Genomic DNA, 21,026 nt, shown 5'->3' with positions numbered 1-21,026 from the left:
CGTATCTAGAAATATTTATTGTGACTAAGCCATTTTGTTGTCAAAAATAAAAATACATAAGGCGTGGAGTTCCTACTTTGCATATCTGGACACTACATTCCATCTTAGTAAAGAGACAAACCAATAAATTTAAGGGATCCTTGAGGTGTTACTATGTTCTTTCAAATAATCAACAAAATACACTATATTACCAAAAGTATTGGGACGACTGCCTTTACACACAAACGAACTTTAAAGTGGTTGTAAACCCTTATGCCGCGTACACACGATCATTTTTTCAGCATGAAGAAAACTTAGTTTTTCAAAAAGGTCATTTAAAATGATCGTGTGTGGGCTACACATCATTTTTCAGGTTGTGAAAAACTATAAAAAAAAAAATTCGAACATGCTGCATTTTTAAACGTCGTTTTAAACTATGTTGTTTTTCGGGTTGTAAAAAATGATCGTGTGTGGGCTAAAACGACGTAAAATACCCGCGCATGCTCAGAAGCAAGTTATGAGACGGGAGCGCTCGTTCTAGTAAAACTACCGTTCATAATGGAGTAAGCACATTCATCACGCTGTAACAGACAAAAAAGCACGAATCGTCTTTTACTAACACCGAATCAGCTAAAGCACCCCAAAGGCGAATGGAACTTCCCCTTCAGAGTGCCGTCGTACGGTGGTGTACGTCACCGCGCTTTGTTCATCATTTTTCAAAAACGATGGTGTGTGGGCAACGCCGTTTTTAATGATGAAGTTGGAAAAACATCGTTTTTGGACATGCTGAAAAATGACATTTTTTTTCATGCCGAAAATTTGTTTCAATTTGTATGCAACCAGGCAGGCCCTTGCACTACATGTTTTTGGTAATTCTGAAGACAAAAATCTACAGGAAATCTAATAGTGTGTATGGGGCTTAAGACTGGGATTAAAGTTCATGTGCGTGTAAAGGCCGGCGTCCCAATACTTTTGGTAAACTTTTTAGCCCAGATTCACATACATCGGCGCATATTTAATGCCGCCGTAGCGTATCTTCTTTACGCTACGCCGACCCAGCACAGCGAGGCAAGCACCAAATTCACAAAGCACTTGCCACCAAATCTGCGCTGTGTTTCTTAGGTGTAACTCGTCGGAAGTGGAAGTGGGCGTGAGCCATGCAAATGATGGGCCGAGTGCCATAAAGCTACAAATAACGAACGGCGCATGCGCCTTCCTGCTAACGCATCCAGTGCGCATGCTCAGAATCACGTCGGAACTACTCCCTAAGATACGACGGATCATTGCCTACGACGTGAACGTAACCTACGCCTAGTCATATTCACGTACAATGTAAACGACAAAAGATACGACGGCTTGTGTTCCCTGGTCCATACCAGGCAAACCGCGTATATTATGCGCCGGGTGCAAGTACGTTCGTGAATCGGCATATCTCCCTCATTTGCATATATGCATAGAAAATCAATGGGAGCGGAAAATGCGCCCAGCGTAAATATGCGCCCACGATAGGCCGGCGTAGGAAAGTTACGTCGGTTGGATGAAGCCTATTTTCAGGCGTATCTCACTTTTTTTGGGCACGGCGCACAGATACGACGGCGCATACTTACACTTACGCGGTGTATCTCAAGATACGTCGGCGTAAGTGCTTTGTGAATCCGGGCCTTTGTGTGTATCTAGAGAGAGAATAAATTTTATATATATATATATATATATATATATATATATATATATATATATATATATATATATTTTTTTCCCTCCTTTTGGACAATACAGGCTCAATTTACAAAGCTTTACAGATTTTCAGTCATGTGACTGTACGTTTTGAAGTCTCAATCATTGAAAATAACTCACTTTTTTTTTTTTATTATTGTAATAACGATCATTATGCTGGTGTTTAGTTTTGTGAACAGAGCCTCATGCACATAAAAGGTACCAAAACCACATAACATGAACCCTCAAGGCCTGTACACACGATACGTAAATCGGAAGTAAAATTTCGCCCGACGAACGATCTGCTGATTTTTTTTCCCCCGTTGTTAGTACAGTGCTTTTCGACAGCCGATTCCGTTTTTCCGGCGGACAAAAACTGGATGTGCAAACTGTAACATTTTTGTCGTACGTGAACTCAATGTCCGATTTTCGTTTCATTAGTACGTTTTTTTCGTACAAATCTTTTTTTAAGAACAAGACTACGAAACGAAACAACACAAAATTATTCAACACGCGACGTCGCTTCTGAAGTTGTATTCTGTCGTACGAGAATTTTCTTATGGTGAGTAGCCTCTTCACTTGGACATGCAACAAAAAAATGGTGTGTGCGAAGGTGTCCCTAGACACAACGTAGCACAACGCTGGAGATTGGGGACTGCTGACATCGCTGTGTTCATCTGACATCTACACTCCTTCCTTTCTAATGGAATCCTACATATAATTCTCTTCATCCCACCCCAGAGCACCCCCATATAGAGCCAGCCCTTTCCCCCGCCCCAGAGCACCCCCATATAGAGCCAGCCCTTTCCCCCGCCCCAGAGCACCCCCATATAGAGCCAGCCCCAGAGCACCCCCATATAGAGCCAGCCCTTTCCCCCACCCCAGAGCACCCTCATATAGAGCCAGGCCTTTCCCCCACCCCAGAGCACCCTCATATAGAGCCAGCCCCAGAGCACCCCCATATAGAGCCAGCCCTTTCCCCCACCCCAGAGCACCCTCATATAGAGCCAGGCCTTTCCCCCACCCCAGAGCACCCTCATATAGAGCCAGCCCCAGAGCACCCTCATATAGAGCCAGGCCTTTCCCCCACCCCAGAGCACCCCCATATAGAGCCAGCCCTTTCCCCCACCCCAGAGCACCCCCATATAGAGCCAGGCCTTTCCCCCACCCCAGAGCACCCTCATATAGAGCCAGCCCCAGAGCACCCCCATATAGAGCCAGGCCTTTCCCCCACCCCAGAGCACCCTCATATAGAGCCAGCCCTTTCCCCTGCCCCAGAGCACCCTCATATAGAGCCAGGCCTTTCCCCCACCCCAGAGCACCCCCATATAGAGCCAGCCTTTTCCCCCACCCCAGAGCACCCTCATATAGAGCCAGGCCTTTCCCCCACCCCAGAGCACCCTCATATAGAGCCAGCCCTTTCCCCCGCCCCAGAGCACCCCCATATAGATTCAGCCCTTTCCCCTGCCCCAGAGCACCCCCATATAGAGCCAGCCCCAGAGCACCCCCATATAGAGCCATCCCCCTTCCCCTGCCCTAGAGCACCCCCATATAGAGCCAGCTCCTTCCTTCGCCCCAGAGCACCCCCATATAGAGCCAGCCCCTTCCCCTGCCCCAGAGCACCCCCATATAGAGCCAGCCCTTTCCCCCGCCCCAGAGCACCCCCATATAGAGCCAGCCATTTCTATCCCCCGCCCCAGTGCATCCCATATAGACCCAGCTTCTTCCCCTGCCCCAGAGCACCCCCATATAGAACCAGCCCCAGAGCACCCCCATATAGAGACAGCCCCTTCCCCCGCCCAGAGCCCCCCATATAGATTCTCTTCTCCCACCCTATAATATATACTGAATCTCTGACCCCCACGACACCCACATATGTACAATATTTGCCACCCCTTTCCCGACTTCATAGCAACCACAAATACAGAGGCTCTACCAACCTCCACCCCCATTGCCCCCACATATGTAGAGGCCCCCCCAGTTCACAGCACCCACATATAGTCCCTACCCCCCCCACCACAGCACCCACATATAACGCATCCTCACAATCCATAGCACCCACATATAGTCCCTACCCCTCCCCCACATATAGTCCCTACTAGGGTGACCACAATTCCAAACTACCATTCAGGGACACCCTCCCTTCCAAAAAATCAGCTTGTGCTGTAACGAATCACAGCACAGTGATTGGAGAAATCATAAATCCCGCCTCTTGTGTCCAATCACTGTGCTGTGATTCGTTACAGCACAGGCTGATTTTTTGGAAGGGAGGGTGTCCCTGAATGGTAGTTTGGAATTGTGGTCACCCTAGTAGGGACTATATGTGGGTGCTGTGGTGGGGGAGGGGTAGGGACTATATGTGGGTGCTGTGGTGGGGGAGGGACTATATGTGGGTGTTGTGGTGGAAGAGGGGTAGGGACTAGGTTGACCACGTGTCCCGGATTGCCCGGATTAAAAAAGGCCGCCACATCACCGCTTTACCCAGTGACAGTACTTGTCCTGGCCGGGAATGCCTGGAGGAACACAATCCCGCCCCCTGTGTGTGATTGGAGAAATCATAAATCCCGCCTCTTGTGTCCAATCATGCGCAGGGCAATCCGGGACACGTGGTCACCCTAGTCCCTACCTCTCTTCCACCACAACACCCACATATAGTCCCTACCCCTCCCCCCACCACAGCACCCACATATAGTCCCTCCCCCACCACCCACATATAGTCCCTACCCCTCCCCCACCACAGCACCCACATATAGTCCCTGCCCCTCCTCCACCACAGCACCCACATATACTGCATCCCCCCCACTCCATAGCACCCACATATAGGCCCTGCCCTCCTCCACAGCACTCATATATTGTCCCTGACCCTCCCCCCACCATATACAGAGAATTACAATGTATAGAATACAAGGAGGGGGCTGATTTTCCCTCAGCAGCATTGGAGATCCTACCACTGTGCTATAGCTGGCAATCTCTTCTTCTTTCCACCCAGTGGAAGACAGGAAGTGGGGAGAGCAGAGGAGGTAAGCAGATATTATTCTAGAATTACCCTGAGTGAGTCCAGGTCGTGTCCTCCATAGTCCCTGTGATGTCTTTTCTGTCACAACTGGAGAATTCAGTCAGAGAAGAGCTGAGGAGACCCATCACCTCACATTTCCCTCCTCCACTGCCATTGGCTGCTCTCCCTCCACACCAACCAATCCCAGGGTTAGGAACACACTCATGGGGCAGATTCTGCTCTCCACAGAAATCACCTCAGACCTCTTTACTGCAATTGGCTGCACTTCCTCCACACCAACCAATCCCAGGGTTAGGAACACACTCATGAGGCAGATTCTGCTCTCCACAAAGAATCGCCTCAGACCTTTCCACTGCGATTGGTTGCACTCCCTCTACAGGAACCAATCACAGGGCAGGATCAGAGACTCACCTCAGACCCCACTAGCCTCTCACACCATTACTGCAGTGCTGTACAGAGAACACTGAGCCAATCTCTGAACCACAGGAGCTTACATTCTAATGTCCCCCCACAGTCACATACTATTATTATTATACATTTATATAGCTCTGACATATGCCAGAGGGCTGTACAGATATTATTGAGCCAGTTGCATCAGTCTCTGTACAGAGGAGCTTACACTCTAATGTCCCCTCACAGTCAAACACTATTATTATTATTATACATTTATATATCTCTGACATATATCATAGTGCTGTACAGAGAACACTGAGACAATCTCTGAACCACAGGAGCTTACACTCTAATGTCCCTCCACCTGAACAAATTATTATTATTATACAGGAGTTCTGACATATACCGCAGCGCAGCACTGAGCCAATCACATCAGTCTCTGTACCAGAGGAGCTTACACTCTAATGTCCCCTCACAGTCGCACACTATTATTATAATACGTTTATATATCTCTGACATATACCACAGCGCTGTACAGAGAACACTGAGCCAGTTACATCAGTATCTATACCAGAGGAGCTTACACTCTAATGCCCCCTCCCAGTCACACACTATTATTATTATTATACATTTATATAGCTCTGACATATACCACAGAGCTGTACAGAGAACACTGAGCCAGTCACATCTGTCCCTGTACAGAGGAGCTTACACTCTAATGTCCCCCCACAGTCACATACTATTATTATACATTTATATAGCTCTGACATATGCCAGAGGGCTGTACAGAGATTATTGAGCCAGTTGCATCAGTCTCTGTACAGAGGAGCTTACACTCTAATGTCCCCTCACAGTCAAACACTATTATTATTATTATTATTATACATTTATATATCTCTGACATATATCATAGTGCTGTACAGAGAACACTGAGACAATCTCTGAACCACAGGAGCTTACACTCTAATGTCCCTCCACCTGAACAAATTATTATTATTATTATACAGGAGTTCTGACATATACCGCAGCGCAGCACTGAGCCAATCACATCAGTCTCTGTACCAGAGGAGCTTACACTCTAATGTCCCCTCACAGTCGTACACTATTATTATAATACGTTTATATATCTCTGACATATACCACAGCGCTGTACAGAGAACACTGAGCCAGTTACATCAGTATCTATACCAGAGGAGCTTACACTCTAATGCCCCCTCCCAGTCACACACTATTATTATTATACATTTATATATCTCTGACATATATCATAGTGCTGTACAGAGAACACTGAGACAATCTCTGAACCACAGGAGCTTACACTCTAATGTCCCTCCACCTGAACAAATTATTATTATTATTATACAGGAGTTCTGACATATACCGCAGCGCAGCACTGAGCCAATCACATCAGTCTCTGTACCAGAGGAGCTTACACTCTAATGTCCCCTCACAGTCGTACACTATTATTATAATACGTTTATATATCTCTGACATATACCACAGCGCTGTACAGAGAACACTGAGCCAGTTACATCAGTATCTATACCAGAGGAGCTTACACTCTAATGCCCCCTCCCAGTCACACACTATTATTATTATACATTTATATATCTCTGACATATATCATAGTGCTGTACAGAGAACACTGAGACAATCTCTGAACCACAGGAGCTTACACTCTAATGTCCCTCCACCTGAACAAATTATTATTATTATTATACAGGAGTTCTGACATATACCGCAGCGCAGCACTGAGCCAATCACATCAGTCTCTGTACCAGAGGAGCTTACACTCTAATGTCCCCTCACAGTCGTACACTATTATTATAATACGTTTATATATCTCTGACATATACCACAGCGCTGTACAGAGAACACTGAGCCAGTTACATCAGTATCTATACCAGAGGAGCTTACACTCTAATGCCCCCTCCCAGTCACACACTATTATTATTATTATACATTTATATAGCTCTGACATATACCACAGAGCTGTACAGAGAACACTGAGCCAGTCACATCGGTCCCTGTACAGAGGAGCTTACACTCTAATGTCCCCCCACAGTCACACATTATTATACATTACCGTATTTATCGGCGTATATCGCGCACTATTTTTCCCTTAAAATAAGGGGGAAATCGTGGGTGCGCGATATATGCCGATAGCCGCTTCCCGAGCACAGTTTGAAATCCTGCGCCGACATACATTCAGCTAGTCTCGGCTTCGCTCGTGCTCACGCATAAACGTCACAGAGCGTGAGCGCGAGCGACGCCGAGCCTTGCCGAATGTACCCGAGTGTACTGCACTCGGTATATGTCGGCGGAGGCGTTCGAACTGAGCGCGGGAAGAGGGGACTCGACTTGAGGCGCGCGCTGGAGAAGCCGGGAGGACACCATCGAGGCCGGAGACAGACGCCGGAGACGGACGATGGACGCTGGGAAGACACCAAAACTGTAAGTAATAAAATCATATAACTTTTTTTTTACAGGAATTTCGGGGGCGACTTTAGGGGTGCGCGGTATACGCGGGATCGCGTTATACCGCGATAAATACGGTATATAGCTCTGACATATACCAGCAGAGAGTTCATAGGGGGATAAAGTCAGCCGCCCGCAGGCTGTTCCTGATGTGGAAGGTGTTCTATAGCTCAAACATTTAAAGGGCACATGTCCTAAGGAAAATATAGAGGCTGCCATCACAGAGCACCTCCAAAAAAATGCTACTTACCTGGCAACAGTTTTCTGGTGGGTGGAGGAGCCAGACGGGAGGGTAACTTTATGGCAAAGAGGGTTGAACTTTGCTCTCTGCTGTTCCCCCCACCATGTGTTTGGTTTTATTGTATTTTTTTACTGTATATTATCACTTTTTTTTTTGTATTAATCAATTTGTATTTTTACAAGTTTAATCACTGTTCATGGCCTGTTAAAATCCCGCCCTTGAGGAACCTATTTTTCACTCGATGATAACCCTGGATCTGTCAAGGGGATCAGTTTAATCTCTACCAATCACATGGGTCTCACAACATGCCATATCTCTCTGGACGTTTCCAGGGCCGATCCTAGGGTCACAGGCACCTGGGTGCAGAAATATTTCTGGCGCCCCCACATGGACGTCGTAATTTTACCAACTCCTCCCACTTACAAATGTTTCTATGGCAATGACTCAACCACAGAAATGCTCCCCCACAAAGTCTTCATTACCCTGGGATCCTTACATGATCTCTTAACAATAAACAAAATACAGGAAGAGAAGCAGAGTACTTTATTGGGACCTGGAGGGGGACCTTTGATGGACACAGAGAGGGATTCTGCTAGAAAGTCTGTTAGATGTTCGGCGCCCCCACCTCTGCAGGCGCCTGGGTGCATTGCACCCTGTGCACCCTGCCTAGGATCGGCCCTGGACGTTTCAATGATAACCCTGGATCTTTCAAGGTAATTATCCTAATCTCTACCAATCACACGGCTCTCACGACATCCCACCCCTCTCTGGATGTGTCACTGATAACCCTGGATCTGTCAAGGGAATTGGTCTGATCTCTACCAATCACACGGCTCTCACGACATCCCACCCCTCTCTGGATGCGTCGCTGATAACCCTGGATCTGTCAAGGGAATTGGTCTGATCTCTACCAATCACACGGCTCTCACGACATCCCACCCCTCTCTGGATGTGTCACTGATAACCCTGGATCTGTCAAGGGAATTGGTCTGATCTCTACCAAATCACATGGGTCTCACGATATCCCACCACTCTCCGAATGTGTCACTGATATCCATGGGTTGGTCAAAGAGATTGGTTTAATCACTACCAATCACATGGGTCTCATGATATCCCACCCCTCTCCGAATGTGTCACTGATATGCATGGGTTGGTCAAAGAGATACGTTTAATCTCTACCAATCACACGGCTCCCACAACATCTCATACCTCTCTGAATGTGTCGCTGATAACCCTGGGTCTGTCATGAGAATCGGTCTGATCTCTACCAATCACATGGGTCTCATGATATCCCACCACTCCGAATGTGTCACTGATAACCATTGGTCTGTCAAAGGCGATCGGTTTATTCTCTACCAATCACCCAAGTCTCATGACATCCCACCTCTCTTTGGATGTTTTGCGGTTTACCCTGGATCTGTCAAGGGAATCGATCTAATCACTACCAATCACATGGGTCTCATGATTTTCCACCGCTCTCCAGGTGTGTCATTGATAACCATGGATATCAAGTTTGAGCGGAAGACAGCGCTGGACTGGTGCCGCTCAAAGCTGCCTAGAGGCGAGTTACTGTGTGGCAGGTGTAGAGGGAATTGCTTCCAAAGGGTAGTATCCCAATTGTAGGTGGTAAGTGATAGACTCTGTAAGGTTCTAGGGCTGCTACCTTTCTGATAACGACAGTGGAGGCACTTAACCCTCTCAAAATGTAACCAATCTTCACGAAATACAGCCCTAAAGAAGGGGGAGGCAATTCCACAGAAACGCGTTGACTCTACTTGTCTACGTTTATCTAAAACTGATAACCAAGGGTCTGTCAAGGGAGACGAGTCTCACAACATCCCACCCCTCTCTGAACGTGTCGCTGATAACTGTTGGTCTGTCAAGGGAATCGGTCTAATCTCTACCAATCATATGAGTCTCACGACATTCCACCCATCTCTGGACGTGTTGCTGATAACCGTGGGTCTGTCAAGGAAATCAGTTAAATCTCTACCAATCACACAAGTCTCGCCACATTCCACCCCCCTCTGGACATGTCGCTGATAACTGTGGGCCTGTCAAAGGGAATTGGTCTAATCTCTTCCAATCACAGAAGTCTCACGACATCCCACCCATCTCTGGACGTGTCGCTGATAACCGTGGTTCTGTCAAGGGAATTGGTCTAATCTCTACCAATCACACAAATCTCACGAGATCCCACCCATCTATGGATGTGCCGCTGATAACCATGGGTCTGTCAAGGGAATTGGTCTAATCGCTACCTATCACAAGAGTTTCAAGATATCCCCCCCATCTCTGGACGTGTCACTGATAACCGTGGGTCTGTGAAGGGAATTGATCTAATCACTACCAATCACACAAGTCTCGCCACATTCCACCCCTCTCTGGACGTGTCGCTGATAACCGTGGGTCTGTCAAGGGAATTGGTCTAATCTCTTCCAATCACAGAAGTCTCACGACATCCCACCCATCTCTGGACGTGTCGCTGATAACCATGGGTCTGGCAAGCGAATTGCTCTAATCTCTACCAATCACACAAGTTTCACGAAACCCCCCCCCCCCCCCCCATCTCTGGACGTGTTGCTGATAACCGTGGGTCTGGCAAGGGAATTGGTCTAATCTCTACCAATCACACGAGTTTCACTATATCCCCCAATCTCTGGACGTGTCACAGATAACCGTGGGTCTGGCAAGGGAATTGGTCTAATCTCTACCAATCACACAAGTCTCGCCACATTCCACCCCTCTCTGGACGTGTCGCTGATAACCGTGGGTCTGTCAAGGGAATTGGTCTAATCTCCACCAATCACATTAAAACTGTTTTGCCGCATACACACGACCGTTTTTAATGTCATGGAAAAAACTACGTCAAGCCTGCCTTGCATACACACGATCGTGAAAAAAAAATGCTCGAGCAAAGCTCGGTGACATACAACACTGACGACGGCACTATAAAGGGGAAGTTCCATTCGAATGGCGCCACCTTTTGGGCTTGATTATGCAAATTTCCATTCTCATAACTTGCTTCTGAGCATGCACGTTTTTTCCCCGTCGTTAAAGCCTACACACGACCGTTTTTCACGACGTGAAAAACGTAGAGAAAAAAATAGAGCATGTTCTAAATTTTTAATGCCCATTTTTCACGTTGTGCGAAAAATGCTCTGGAGCCTACACACGATCGTTTTTAATGACCAATTTTAAAAATTGCATTTTTCTTGTCATGAAAAACGGTCGTGTGTACGCGGCATTACACTCGTAATATCTATTTTGTCTCTTTATTACTTCTACTAAGTTATTAACCAACATGGGTACACTTTTTTAATATTTATTACTTGACCGAATAACATACATATTGCTTATAACTTAAAGGGACCATACCCTACTATTATTACACATCTTAAAGGGACCCTTCATTATGACATTCAAATATTGCGACATTTTCAGGGGACATGACCATATAAGACCTATTCACAATAACCTCTACTAAAAAAAAAAGAATAACCCATTTTGTATTTAAAAACATTAATTATGGGGTGTCTCCATGCCTCCATGTGTGTAATGGATGCTGAGCTGTCTAATTCTTCGCTCCCCCAGGTTTCTGCTGTATGACCAGTCCCATCAAGCTGTTCCTCCTCATTGGTCATGTAGCCACCTCCTCTTTGACGTCATCAGGACCAGCCTTGTAGGTGAGGACGTCAAAGGCTTGCCCACATACCAGAAGCAAAGGAGAGCACGGGCTGCTGGGTAAATATTCTTCTACAGTAAACCTAACCTACCCTACACAAAACGAGCATTCAGGCCTTTCTATCCTGGGAATATGGGGGGAATAACAACATACTACTAAAATGGTATGGACCAACTTGAGTTCAGCTTTAAAGCCAACTTTCCCAATTTTTAGTTTTGCTTAATAGTCTGCCCACCTTCTCCTTGCCCTGTTCACCAAATTGGGTACGAGTTAATGTGGTTTCACCCTAATCAGATTGCCAGGCCTGACTGCTGTCACATGGGGATAAAGAAGAAGGGGCCTTTGCCTTGTGTAAGCTCTAATCAGACTGACCTGGAGCTTGCGTATGGCTTCTTCTCGGTTCTTGTTGGTAAAGAGGATGATAGGGGGAAAGAAAGTATCAATAACAGACAGGGTGGCCAATTAGACATACCTGGTTGGCTGTCTGGATCCCTCCCTGGCACAATCTCCAGGTGCAGGGGGGACTGCCAATCTAACTCTGTAGAGCACCCATGCTGGCCAGTCCCACTGTATGTGCTGACATCGCTTTCTTTTGGATCCATAACCACTTGCGGACCGCTTCACGCACTTATACGTCGGCAGAATGGCTTGGCTGGGCAAAGCAACCTGTACGTTGCTTTGAAAAGCACGCCGTGCGCGCCCCCACCGCGAGCTCCGCGGACTCAAAGTCTGCGGGTGTCCCGCGATCGTGTCACAGAGCTGCAGAACAGGGGAATGCCTGTGTAAACAAGGCATTTCCCTGTTCTGCCTAGTGACAGGACAGTGATCTACTGCTCACCTGTCATCGGAAGCAGTGATCAGTGTCGTGTCACATGTAGCCCAGCCCCCTCACAGTTAGAATCACTCCCTAGGACACACTTAACCCCTTCCTCGCCCCCAACTGGTTAACCCCTTCCCTGCCAGTGTCATTTACACATTAATCATCAGTGCACTTTTATAGCACTGATCGCTGTATAAATGACAATTGTCCCAAAATAGCGTCAAAAGTGTCCGATGTGTCCGCCATAATGTCGCAAACACAATAAAAATCGCACTTGTACTCTCGTACTTGTACTCACGCAAATGCTTCCGGATGCTTCACCCGATACTTTTTTTTCAAATGAGAGGGGGCGGAGAGGAAGCTGAGAGGGGCGGAGAGCGGGCGGAGAGCAGAGCAGTCCTCGGGTATGTAAAATATGTCACTAATGGAGGAGAGGAGAGCTCCCAGGATTGGACAGGTGATCTGACAAGGAGGAGGGGCTATTTATGACGACGCGCGGCGGGGAACACAAAGCTATTCAAATGAAAGCTGCACTTGGGGACATGGCTGCATTTGGGGACACAAGGCTGCATTTGGGGACACATTTTTAAAAAAAGTATCGGTATTCGGTATCGGCGAGTACATGAAAAAAGTATCGGTACTTGTACTCAGCCCTCAAAAAGTGGTATCGGGACAACCCTAGCGCAAACCAATCAATATACGCTTATTGCGATTTTTTTTTTTACCAAAAATATGAGAAGAATATGTATCGGCCTAAACTGAGGAAAAAAATATAATTTTTTATATATTTTTGGGGGATTTTTATTATAGCAAAAAGTAAAAAATATTGCATTTTTTTCAAAACTTCGCTCTTTTTTTGTTTATAGCGCAAAAAATAGAAACCGCAGAGGTGATCAAATACCACCAAAAGAAAGCTCTATTTGTGGGGAAAAAAAAGGACGCCAATTTTTCTTTGGGAGCCACGTCGCACGACCGCGCAATTGTCGGTTAAATCGACGCAGTGACGAATCTCAAAAAGTGCTCTGGTCTTTGGCCAGCTAAATGGTCTGGGGCAGAAGTGGTTAAAAGATCCTGCCACCAAAAGGATGTGACATAGATGTGACCCTGCCACCAATAGGATGTGACATAGATGTGACCCTGCCACCAATAGGATGTGACATGGACACCCGGCTCCCAGAACACAGCGGGGACCAATGAGCATGGCGCAGCGCGACTCGCACATGCGCCGTAGGGAACCGGGCAGTGAAGCTGCAATCCTTCATTTCCTGGTTCCCTCACCGAGGATGGCGGTGGGGGCAGCAGAGTGACGAGCGATCGCTCGTCTTCTGCTGCCGACGTCGCTGGACTCCAGGACAGGTAAGTGTTCTGGTATTAAAAGTCAGCAGCTGCAGTATTTGTAGCTGCTGGCTTTTAATATTTTTTTGTACGACGGAGCTCCGCTTTAACCATTTAAGACCCGGACCTTTAGGCAGCTAAAGGACCTGGCCAGTTTTTGCGATTCGGCACTGCGTCGCTTTAACAGACAATTGCGCGACGTGGCTCCCAAACAAAATTGGCGTCCTTTTTTTCCCGAAAATTGAGCTTTCTTTTGGTGGTATTTGATCACCTCTGCGGTTTTTATTTTTTGCGCTATAAACAAAAATAGAGCGACAATTTTGAAATAAATGCAATATTTTTTACTTTCTGCTATAAAAAAATCACCCAAAAATATATAAAAAAATAAAAATTTCCTCAGTTTAGGCCGATATGTATTCTTCTACCTATTTTTGGTAAAAAAAAAATTGCAATCGATTGGTTTGCGCAAAATTTATAGCGTTTACAAAATAGGGGATAGTTTTATTGCATTTTTACAAAAAAAAATGTTTTACTACTAATGGCGGCGATCAGCGATTTTTTTCGTGACCGCGACATTATGGCGAACACTTCAGACAATTTTGACACATTTTTGGGACCATTGTCATTTTCACAGCAAAAAATGCATTTAAAATGCATTGTTTACTGTGAAATTGACAATTGCAGTTTGGGAGTTAACCACAAGGGGGCGCTGAAGGGGTTATGTATGACCTCATTTGTGTTTTTAACTGTAGGGGGGTGTGGCTGTAGGTGTGACGTCATCGATTGTGTATCCCTATAAAAGGGATCACACGATCGATGATGCTGCCACAATGAAGAACGGGGAAGCTGTGTTTACACATGGCTCTCCCCCTTCTTCAGCTCCGGGGACCGATCGCGGGACTCCAGCGGCGATCGGGTCCGCGGGTCCCGCAGCTTAGGACCGGGTCGCGGGCCCGCGACCCACGGCTGGGCACTAGCACAGGACGTACCTGTACGTGCAAGTGCCCAGCTGTGCCATTCTGCCGACGTAAATGTGCAGGAGGCGGTGCTTACTTCATTTTATTCTGTCTACATTACCACAGACTGCTATGAGGAAGGCTGTCACAGTCGAAACGCGTTAGCTTGTTACCAGTGTGTTTCCGTATGTAGCCAATAAAGATTTTGGATTTTACAGACTACACCGAATTGCTGGCTTGGATTTACTACATAAAGAAGTCATTTATATAGTAAGAAAAAAGCTAGGGGTTAAGTGAAAGTCACAGTATGCCGTGCAGAACTCTTCAAGGGCCTACAGCAAATTTAGAACAGTGGTCATCAATACAATTTTTTTTCTTAAACTCTTTATAAATAAAATGTCCATCTCTCCTAAGAACCCTCCACCCAAGGTCCCACGTGTCGCAATTCATTCTACTGTAAAAGGGTCCCCTCTCCCGGGACCTAAGATGGCTCCTGAACAGCGTGAGTTCTCCAGTGTCCGGTGAGTCCTGAGTTTTGGGACTCTGGTGGAGCAGAACATGGTTTGTCGGTGGAGTGAATCTTTTGGTGTCTATTGAGAAGCCTTTTCTCTTTGAACCTTTTGCCGCAGTCAAGACAGGGAAACCACATCATCCCTGTGTGGACCTGCTCGTGTTTCCGCAGGAACAGCCTCCGGGTAAAACGCTCCCCGCACTCTGCACAGCCATACGGCTTCTCTCCGGTATGAAGCCTAAAATGGTCAACCAGGTAGGACTTCTGCTTGAAGCGTTTTCCACACTCGGAACAGGGGTAGGGTTCAAATCCGGTGTGGATCCTCCGGTGTGTCATGAAACTGGACCTATGGGCGAAGCTCCTGCCGCAGTCCACACAGGTAAATGGCTTCACCCCCGTATGGACCACCTGATGTCGGATAAGGACCGCCTCCTGCGCAAAACATCTCCCACACTCGGAACAGGAAAACGGTTTCTCCCCTGTGTGAGTGCGCTGATGGTTGAGGAGAAATACTTTGCGGGTGAAACAACTGCCGCACTCGGAACAGGAGAACGGTTTGTCCCCGTAGTGCATTTTCTGGTGTTCGCGGAGAGAGCCGCGCTGACGGAACCTTTTTCCGCACTCGACACACTGGTACGGCTTCTCTCCCGTGTGGGTGAGCCGATGTCTGATGAGTTCAGAGTTGAAGCCAAATTTTTTTCCGCACTCCGAACACTCGTAGGTCTCCTTGTCTGCTTTCCGAGGCCTATGGTGACCCCGGTCTTGTGTGATACGCTTGCCGCAATCTGGACAGAGGAACGGAATCTTGTTGGAGTTGATGGTCTGATACTCTTCGGGAGGTAACTTTAACAGAAACCATTTAACACATCCTGAACAAACAAACAGAGCGTCAACGGCTCGAGCGTCTGTGACTGTCTCAAGAGGACGCCCGCCACATGTAGGGGGATCCTGTGACAGATGGGCACTGGGGAGTCTTGGATGAAGATTGGGATTGGGAGGTGTGCCTTCTGAAGAGCACAATGCATCCATGTTTTCAAGAGGACGCTCGCCACATATAGGGGAGCTCAGTGACAGTTGGGCACTGGGGAGTCCTGGATGGAGATTGGGATTAGGAGATGTGTCTACTGGAGAGCTAAATTTTTCCGTGTTCTTAAGAGGATGTCTACCACGTATAGGGGGCTCCAATGACAAATGGGCACTAGGGAGTCCTTGATGAAGATTGGAATTAGGAGGTTTGTCTTCTGTAGAGCTAAAAGTAACCCTGTTTTTACAAGGATGCCCAGCACACGTAGGACAAGTTGGTGGCAGATGTGCACTAGGGAGTCCTTGATGAAGATTGGGACTAGTAGGTTTGTCTTCTGTAGAGCTAAACGTAACCCTGTTTCTAAGAGGATGCCCACCACACGTAGCAGCAGTTGGTGGCAGATGGGCACTAGGGACTCCTTGATGAAGATCGGGACTAGGAGGTTTGTCTTCTGTAGAGCTAAATGTAACCCTGTTTTTATATGGACACCCACCACGCATAGGAGCAGTTGCTGGTAGATGGGCACTAGGGGGTACTTGATGAAGATTGGGACTAGGAGGTTCGTCTTCTGTAGAGCTAAACATAACCCTGTTTCTAAGAGGACTTCCACCACATGTAGGAGCAGTTGGTGGCAGATGGGCACTAGGGACTCCTTGATGACGATCGGGACTAGGAGGTTTGTCTTCTGTAGAGCTAAACGTAACCCTGTTTCTAAGAGGACGCCCACCACACGTAGGAGCAGTTGGTGGCAGATGGGCACTAGGGACTCCTTGATGAAGATTGGGACTAGGAGGTTCGTCTTCTGTAGAGCTAAACATAACCCTGTTTCTAAGAGGACTTCCACCACACGTAGGAGCAGTTGGAGGCAGATGGGGACTAGGGATTCCTCGATAAAGATTGGGATTAGGAGGTCTTTCTCCTGAATAGCCGAATGTATCCCTGTTTTTAAGAGGAATCAGGGACAGCTGGGCACTGGGGTGTCCTGGATGAAAATTGTGAATAGGAGGTTTGTCTTCCGAAGAGCCAAGCGCATTCGCGTTTTCAAAAGAAGGTCCTTCACATGTAGCAGGATCCAGAGACAGATGGGCACTGAGGAGCCCTGGATGAAGATTGGGATTAGGAGGCTTGTCTTCTGAAGAGCCAAATGTAATGTTCTCATCTTCTGAGTTACAATCTAGAGATGAACTAAGACGTCCCTCAAGGTGGAGAGTTGTGGCAACGCCGATTTCTATTGAAGATTTGGACACGTCTGTGTCTTCTGTTTTACATCTAAGAAATGAGTCTGAAGATTCGCTGTTTTCCCATCCAACTGCTGGAGATAAAGGAGAATTTTTACTTACTATTGAGGTATACTCATTCATGGTACAATTCAAAAACCTGCCATGATCCACCATCTTCTAATCTTCAAATGGTTGGTCTTTTAATTAAAACTCATTGCTACAAACAATTTCAATAATGCTATAAAGTATTCTCACTTCTGTTCATCACTGGCTTGGTCAAACATTAAATCATTCGTGGTTGTAATCCCTGATCTTATACGCTTGTTCTCCTCTTATCTCTTTTATTTTTTTTGCTAGATTATGGTACTTAACAATTTTCAGATATGGATCAAAAATAAATAGCGCTAATTAAATAATTCTGAAAATATAAAATGAATCTGTGTTCATAAGCACATAAAAAGAAAAGACAGAAAGGAAGTCCATAAAGTGACGGGAAGTCCAATGTGTCCCTCAATGCTTTGCACGTTCACCGAAAATTCATGAATTTTCAAGACAAGCCTCCATCTCATTTACGCTTGTAGCTACGTATTTTCCGGCGTATGAGACGACTGGGCGTATAAGACGACCCCCTATTTTTCCAGGAAAAATGTTGGTTTTGGGATATACTCGCCGTATAAGACTACCCCCTTCCTACTAGTCTGTCTGGAAGCCGAGGGGTAGACAGAACAACCGCTGACAGGAACAACCACTGACAGAAACAGGCATTTTTCAAATCTCACTGTGCCATTACATTCCATTACATGCCCCACTGTGCCATTCCATTACATGCCCCACTGTGCCGTGCCATTACATGCCCCCACTGTGCCATTCCATGCCCCCACTGTGCCATTCCATGCCCCCACTGTCCATCACATGCCTCCACTGTGCCGGCCAAGACGATCTCCCTACCTTATTTTTTTGCTGCAGACATCCATGTTTCAGGCTGCGGGCATCCATGTTTCAGGCTGCGGGCATCCATGTTTCAGGCTGCGGGCATCCATGTTTCAGGCTGCGGGCATCCATGATTCAAAAGCCGTGCCTCCTCCTCAGACTGTTCCGTGATAGGCGGAACACTAATTTTCCCAGCGGGGCCTCTGTTCAGTGTTCCGCCTATCACGGACGTCCTCCCGTGATAGGCAGAACACTAAACAGAGGCCCTGCTGGGATGAGTGTTCCGCCTATCATGGAACAGTCTGAGGAGGAGGCGCGGCTTTTAAATCATGGATGCCCGCAGCCTGAAACATGGATGTCCGCAGCCTGACGGAGACAGATCCGGCGTATAAGACGACCCCCGACTTTGGATGCATTTTTTTGCATCCAAAAGGTCGTCTTATACGCCGGCAAATACGGTATATACCCAGCCAGGGCCTTTGAGCATCCAGGGGGATTGCGCTGTCAGGCTTCCACCACCCAAAATGGATTTGATCACACGTAAGCCCCCCAAAAAAAGATACAGTAGACCAAAAAACTCTGCTCACTCGTCTCACAGAAGTAGCCGGAGTCGCAGACTCAGACCTCCCCTGGTTCGCATCGGTCCTGGAGAACCGATCCCAGACAGTGAAACTAAGAGCATTCACTTCGGAAGCACGTAAAATTACATCCAGAGTCCCTCAAGGATCGCCCCTGTCACCCGTGCTCTTCAACATCTACCTCTGCCCACTCTTCACAATCATCAGCAAACAGGACCTACTCTATCACTCTTTGGGAAGTCCGAGGTAGAGGGAGTTTGCGTAGTCAAGTCGGGAATTGATGATTGTTCCAACTACTGCTGCTGTGTCCTCTTCCGGGATGAAGGGGATGAGTCTACGCCACAGGCAAAGAAGGTAGTGAGATCCGCTGACTACTGATCCTATTTGTGCGTCCATAGTCATGTGTGTCATGAGTAAAAAAAAATATCTCCTAAACCGTACCCTTGCAAGCAGCGGCGCATGCACACAGGGGATTTTCGGCTGAAGGCCCAGTAGACGCCGGACCTTGCTGGAAAGAAGACTCTCGTGCGCATGCGTGGGAGTGACCACATTGCGGCTCCAGCCACTCACAGTGTTGGAGCCACGATACCCGGAAGGCATGCCGAGGCAACATGTCGGCTACCTCGGCGTAGGATCAGTAGTCATAGGATCTCACTACCTCGGCGTAGGATCAGGATCTCACTACCTTCTTCGCCTGTTGCGTAGACTCATCCCCTTCATCCCAGAAGAGGACACAGCAGCAGTAGTTGGAACAATCATCAATTCCCGACTCGACTTCACAAACGCCCTCTACCTCGGACTTCCCAAATACCAAATTTCACGTCTACAAGTCGTCCAGAACAAAGCAGCCAGACTGGTAACAAGAAAAAAAACTGGGAATCAATCATGGAGGATCTGGGCTGCTTTATGCAAAACCATTGCAGGGCAATGGTGAGTATAACATGTTTGTTACTTAAAAAAATATATAACCATTAAAATCACTTTAGGGCCAAGCAGGGGGGCGAAACGTGTCTGGTAGGAGGAGTGTCCTCAATTGTGCTGAAGCAATAAAAATTGTTCCAGCAGCTTCCTATGATGGTATGTGGAATGGTATGGGAGGAGTGGATCCTGGACAGCTGAGCACCCACTCAGGTGATGACAGTGACAGTCTTTTGAGTAGTACTAGTGACACTGTGAGTGATTATCTTACCCCCTCACCTTCCAACACACTCCCTGATATCCTAGAGATTATTTCTTGGGGAAAAAGCATTGTATTCTTGTCAGGTAAATCCAGCAACTTGGAGTGCTCTTTCAAAATGAATCCTTTATTGGCGTCATATATAAAAGGCACAATTCTGTAGGCACTGACGCGTTTCGGCTACACAGCCTTCCTCCTAGCAGTGTGTAGCCGAAACGCATTAGAAATGACAGAATTGTGTCTTTATAGATGTAGCTAATATAGGATTAATTTTGAAAAAGCAATCCGAGTTGCTGGCTTTACTTGACAAGGATACAATGCTTTATCCCCAAGTAATTTTCCCACAATCTCTAGGATCGAATCTCTCCAAAGAACTGAACGAGTAAACCACTGAACTGGGCACCAGCAACCCCCCCCCCCCCCATTACTTTCTATTGACAGAAGAGGGAGGAGCAGAAGAAATTCTAACAGAGACCAAACAAGGAGAATTCAAGACTCTTCTCTGGATTTAGAGTTTATTCCTCACCTGTGCCCATCTCTGGAGAAACTTCTTCCTTCTTACACAGCTCATCATCCTTCACATACGCCTCTTCATTCATCGCTTCCACTTCAAAATTAGTCGCTATTTTATTCTTTATACAAAAAAAAAAAAATAGAACAAATCATAAGGTGAACGAATTTAGACTGAACCTTGGAAACCTAATATGAAATACGGCCGATCACTTCTATCTACCTGATGACGGTGAGGGATGGTGTGATCATCCTGTGTGGAATCCCCGGAATACAGAGGACGGGGACATTTCTCTGGTGGGTTCCCGTTACTGGATCCATCTGTAGGAAACACACACTGACTGAATACATTGTTTCTATGTGTTTATCAGATGATGGGGGATCTAGGTGGACCCTCCGTACTGCTCTCTCCTTTACAATAAAGTCTCCTCTTACCCGGTGATGTGAGGGGCGGCTGATT

The 21,026-nt window shown here is 46.9% G+C and overlaps 1 protein-coding gene across 1 annotated transcript; it reads right to left on the bottom strand.

The window, feature by feature from the left end:
* Positions 1-14,716: 14,716 nt before the first annotated feature.
* Positions 14,717-20,824, bottom strand: LOC120909409 (zinc finger protein 132-like). The gene is made up of 3 exons (XM_040321175.1): positions 20,790-20,824; positions 20,583-20,688; positions 14,717-17,463 (listed from the first exon to the last, which is right to left on the bottom strand). Exons 2-3 carry the CDS (start codon positions 20,653-20,655, stop codon positions 15,098-15,100), a joined length of 2,439 nt encoding a protein of 812 aa, XP_040177109.1. The 5' UTR covers positions 20,656-20,688; positions 20,790-20,824; the 3' UTR covers positions 14,717-15,097.
* Between the last annotated feature and the right edge of the window lie 202 nt (positions 20,825-21,026).

This window comes from Rana temporaria, chromosome 8 (genome assembly GCF_905171775.1).
Source record: "Rana temporaria chromosome 8, aRanTem1.1, whole genome shotgun sequence".
Classification (NCBI taxonomy): domain Eukaryota; kingdom Metazoa; phylum Chordata; class Amphibia; order Anura; family Ranidae; genus Rana; species Rana temporaria.
The sequence above is the reverse complement of the archived record's forward strand: the minus strand, read 5'-3'. Positions and strand labels throughout refer to the sequence as shown.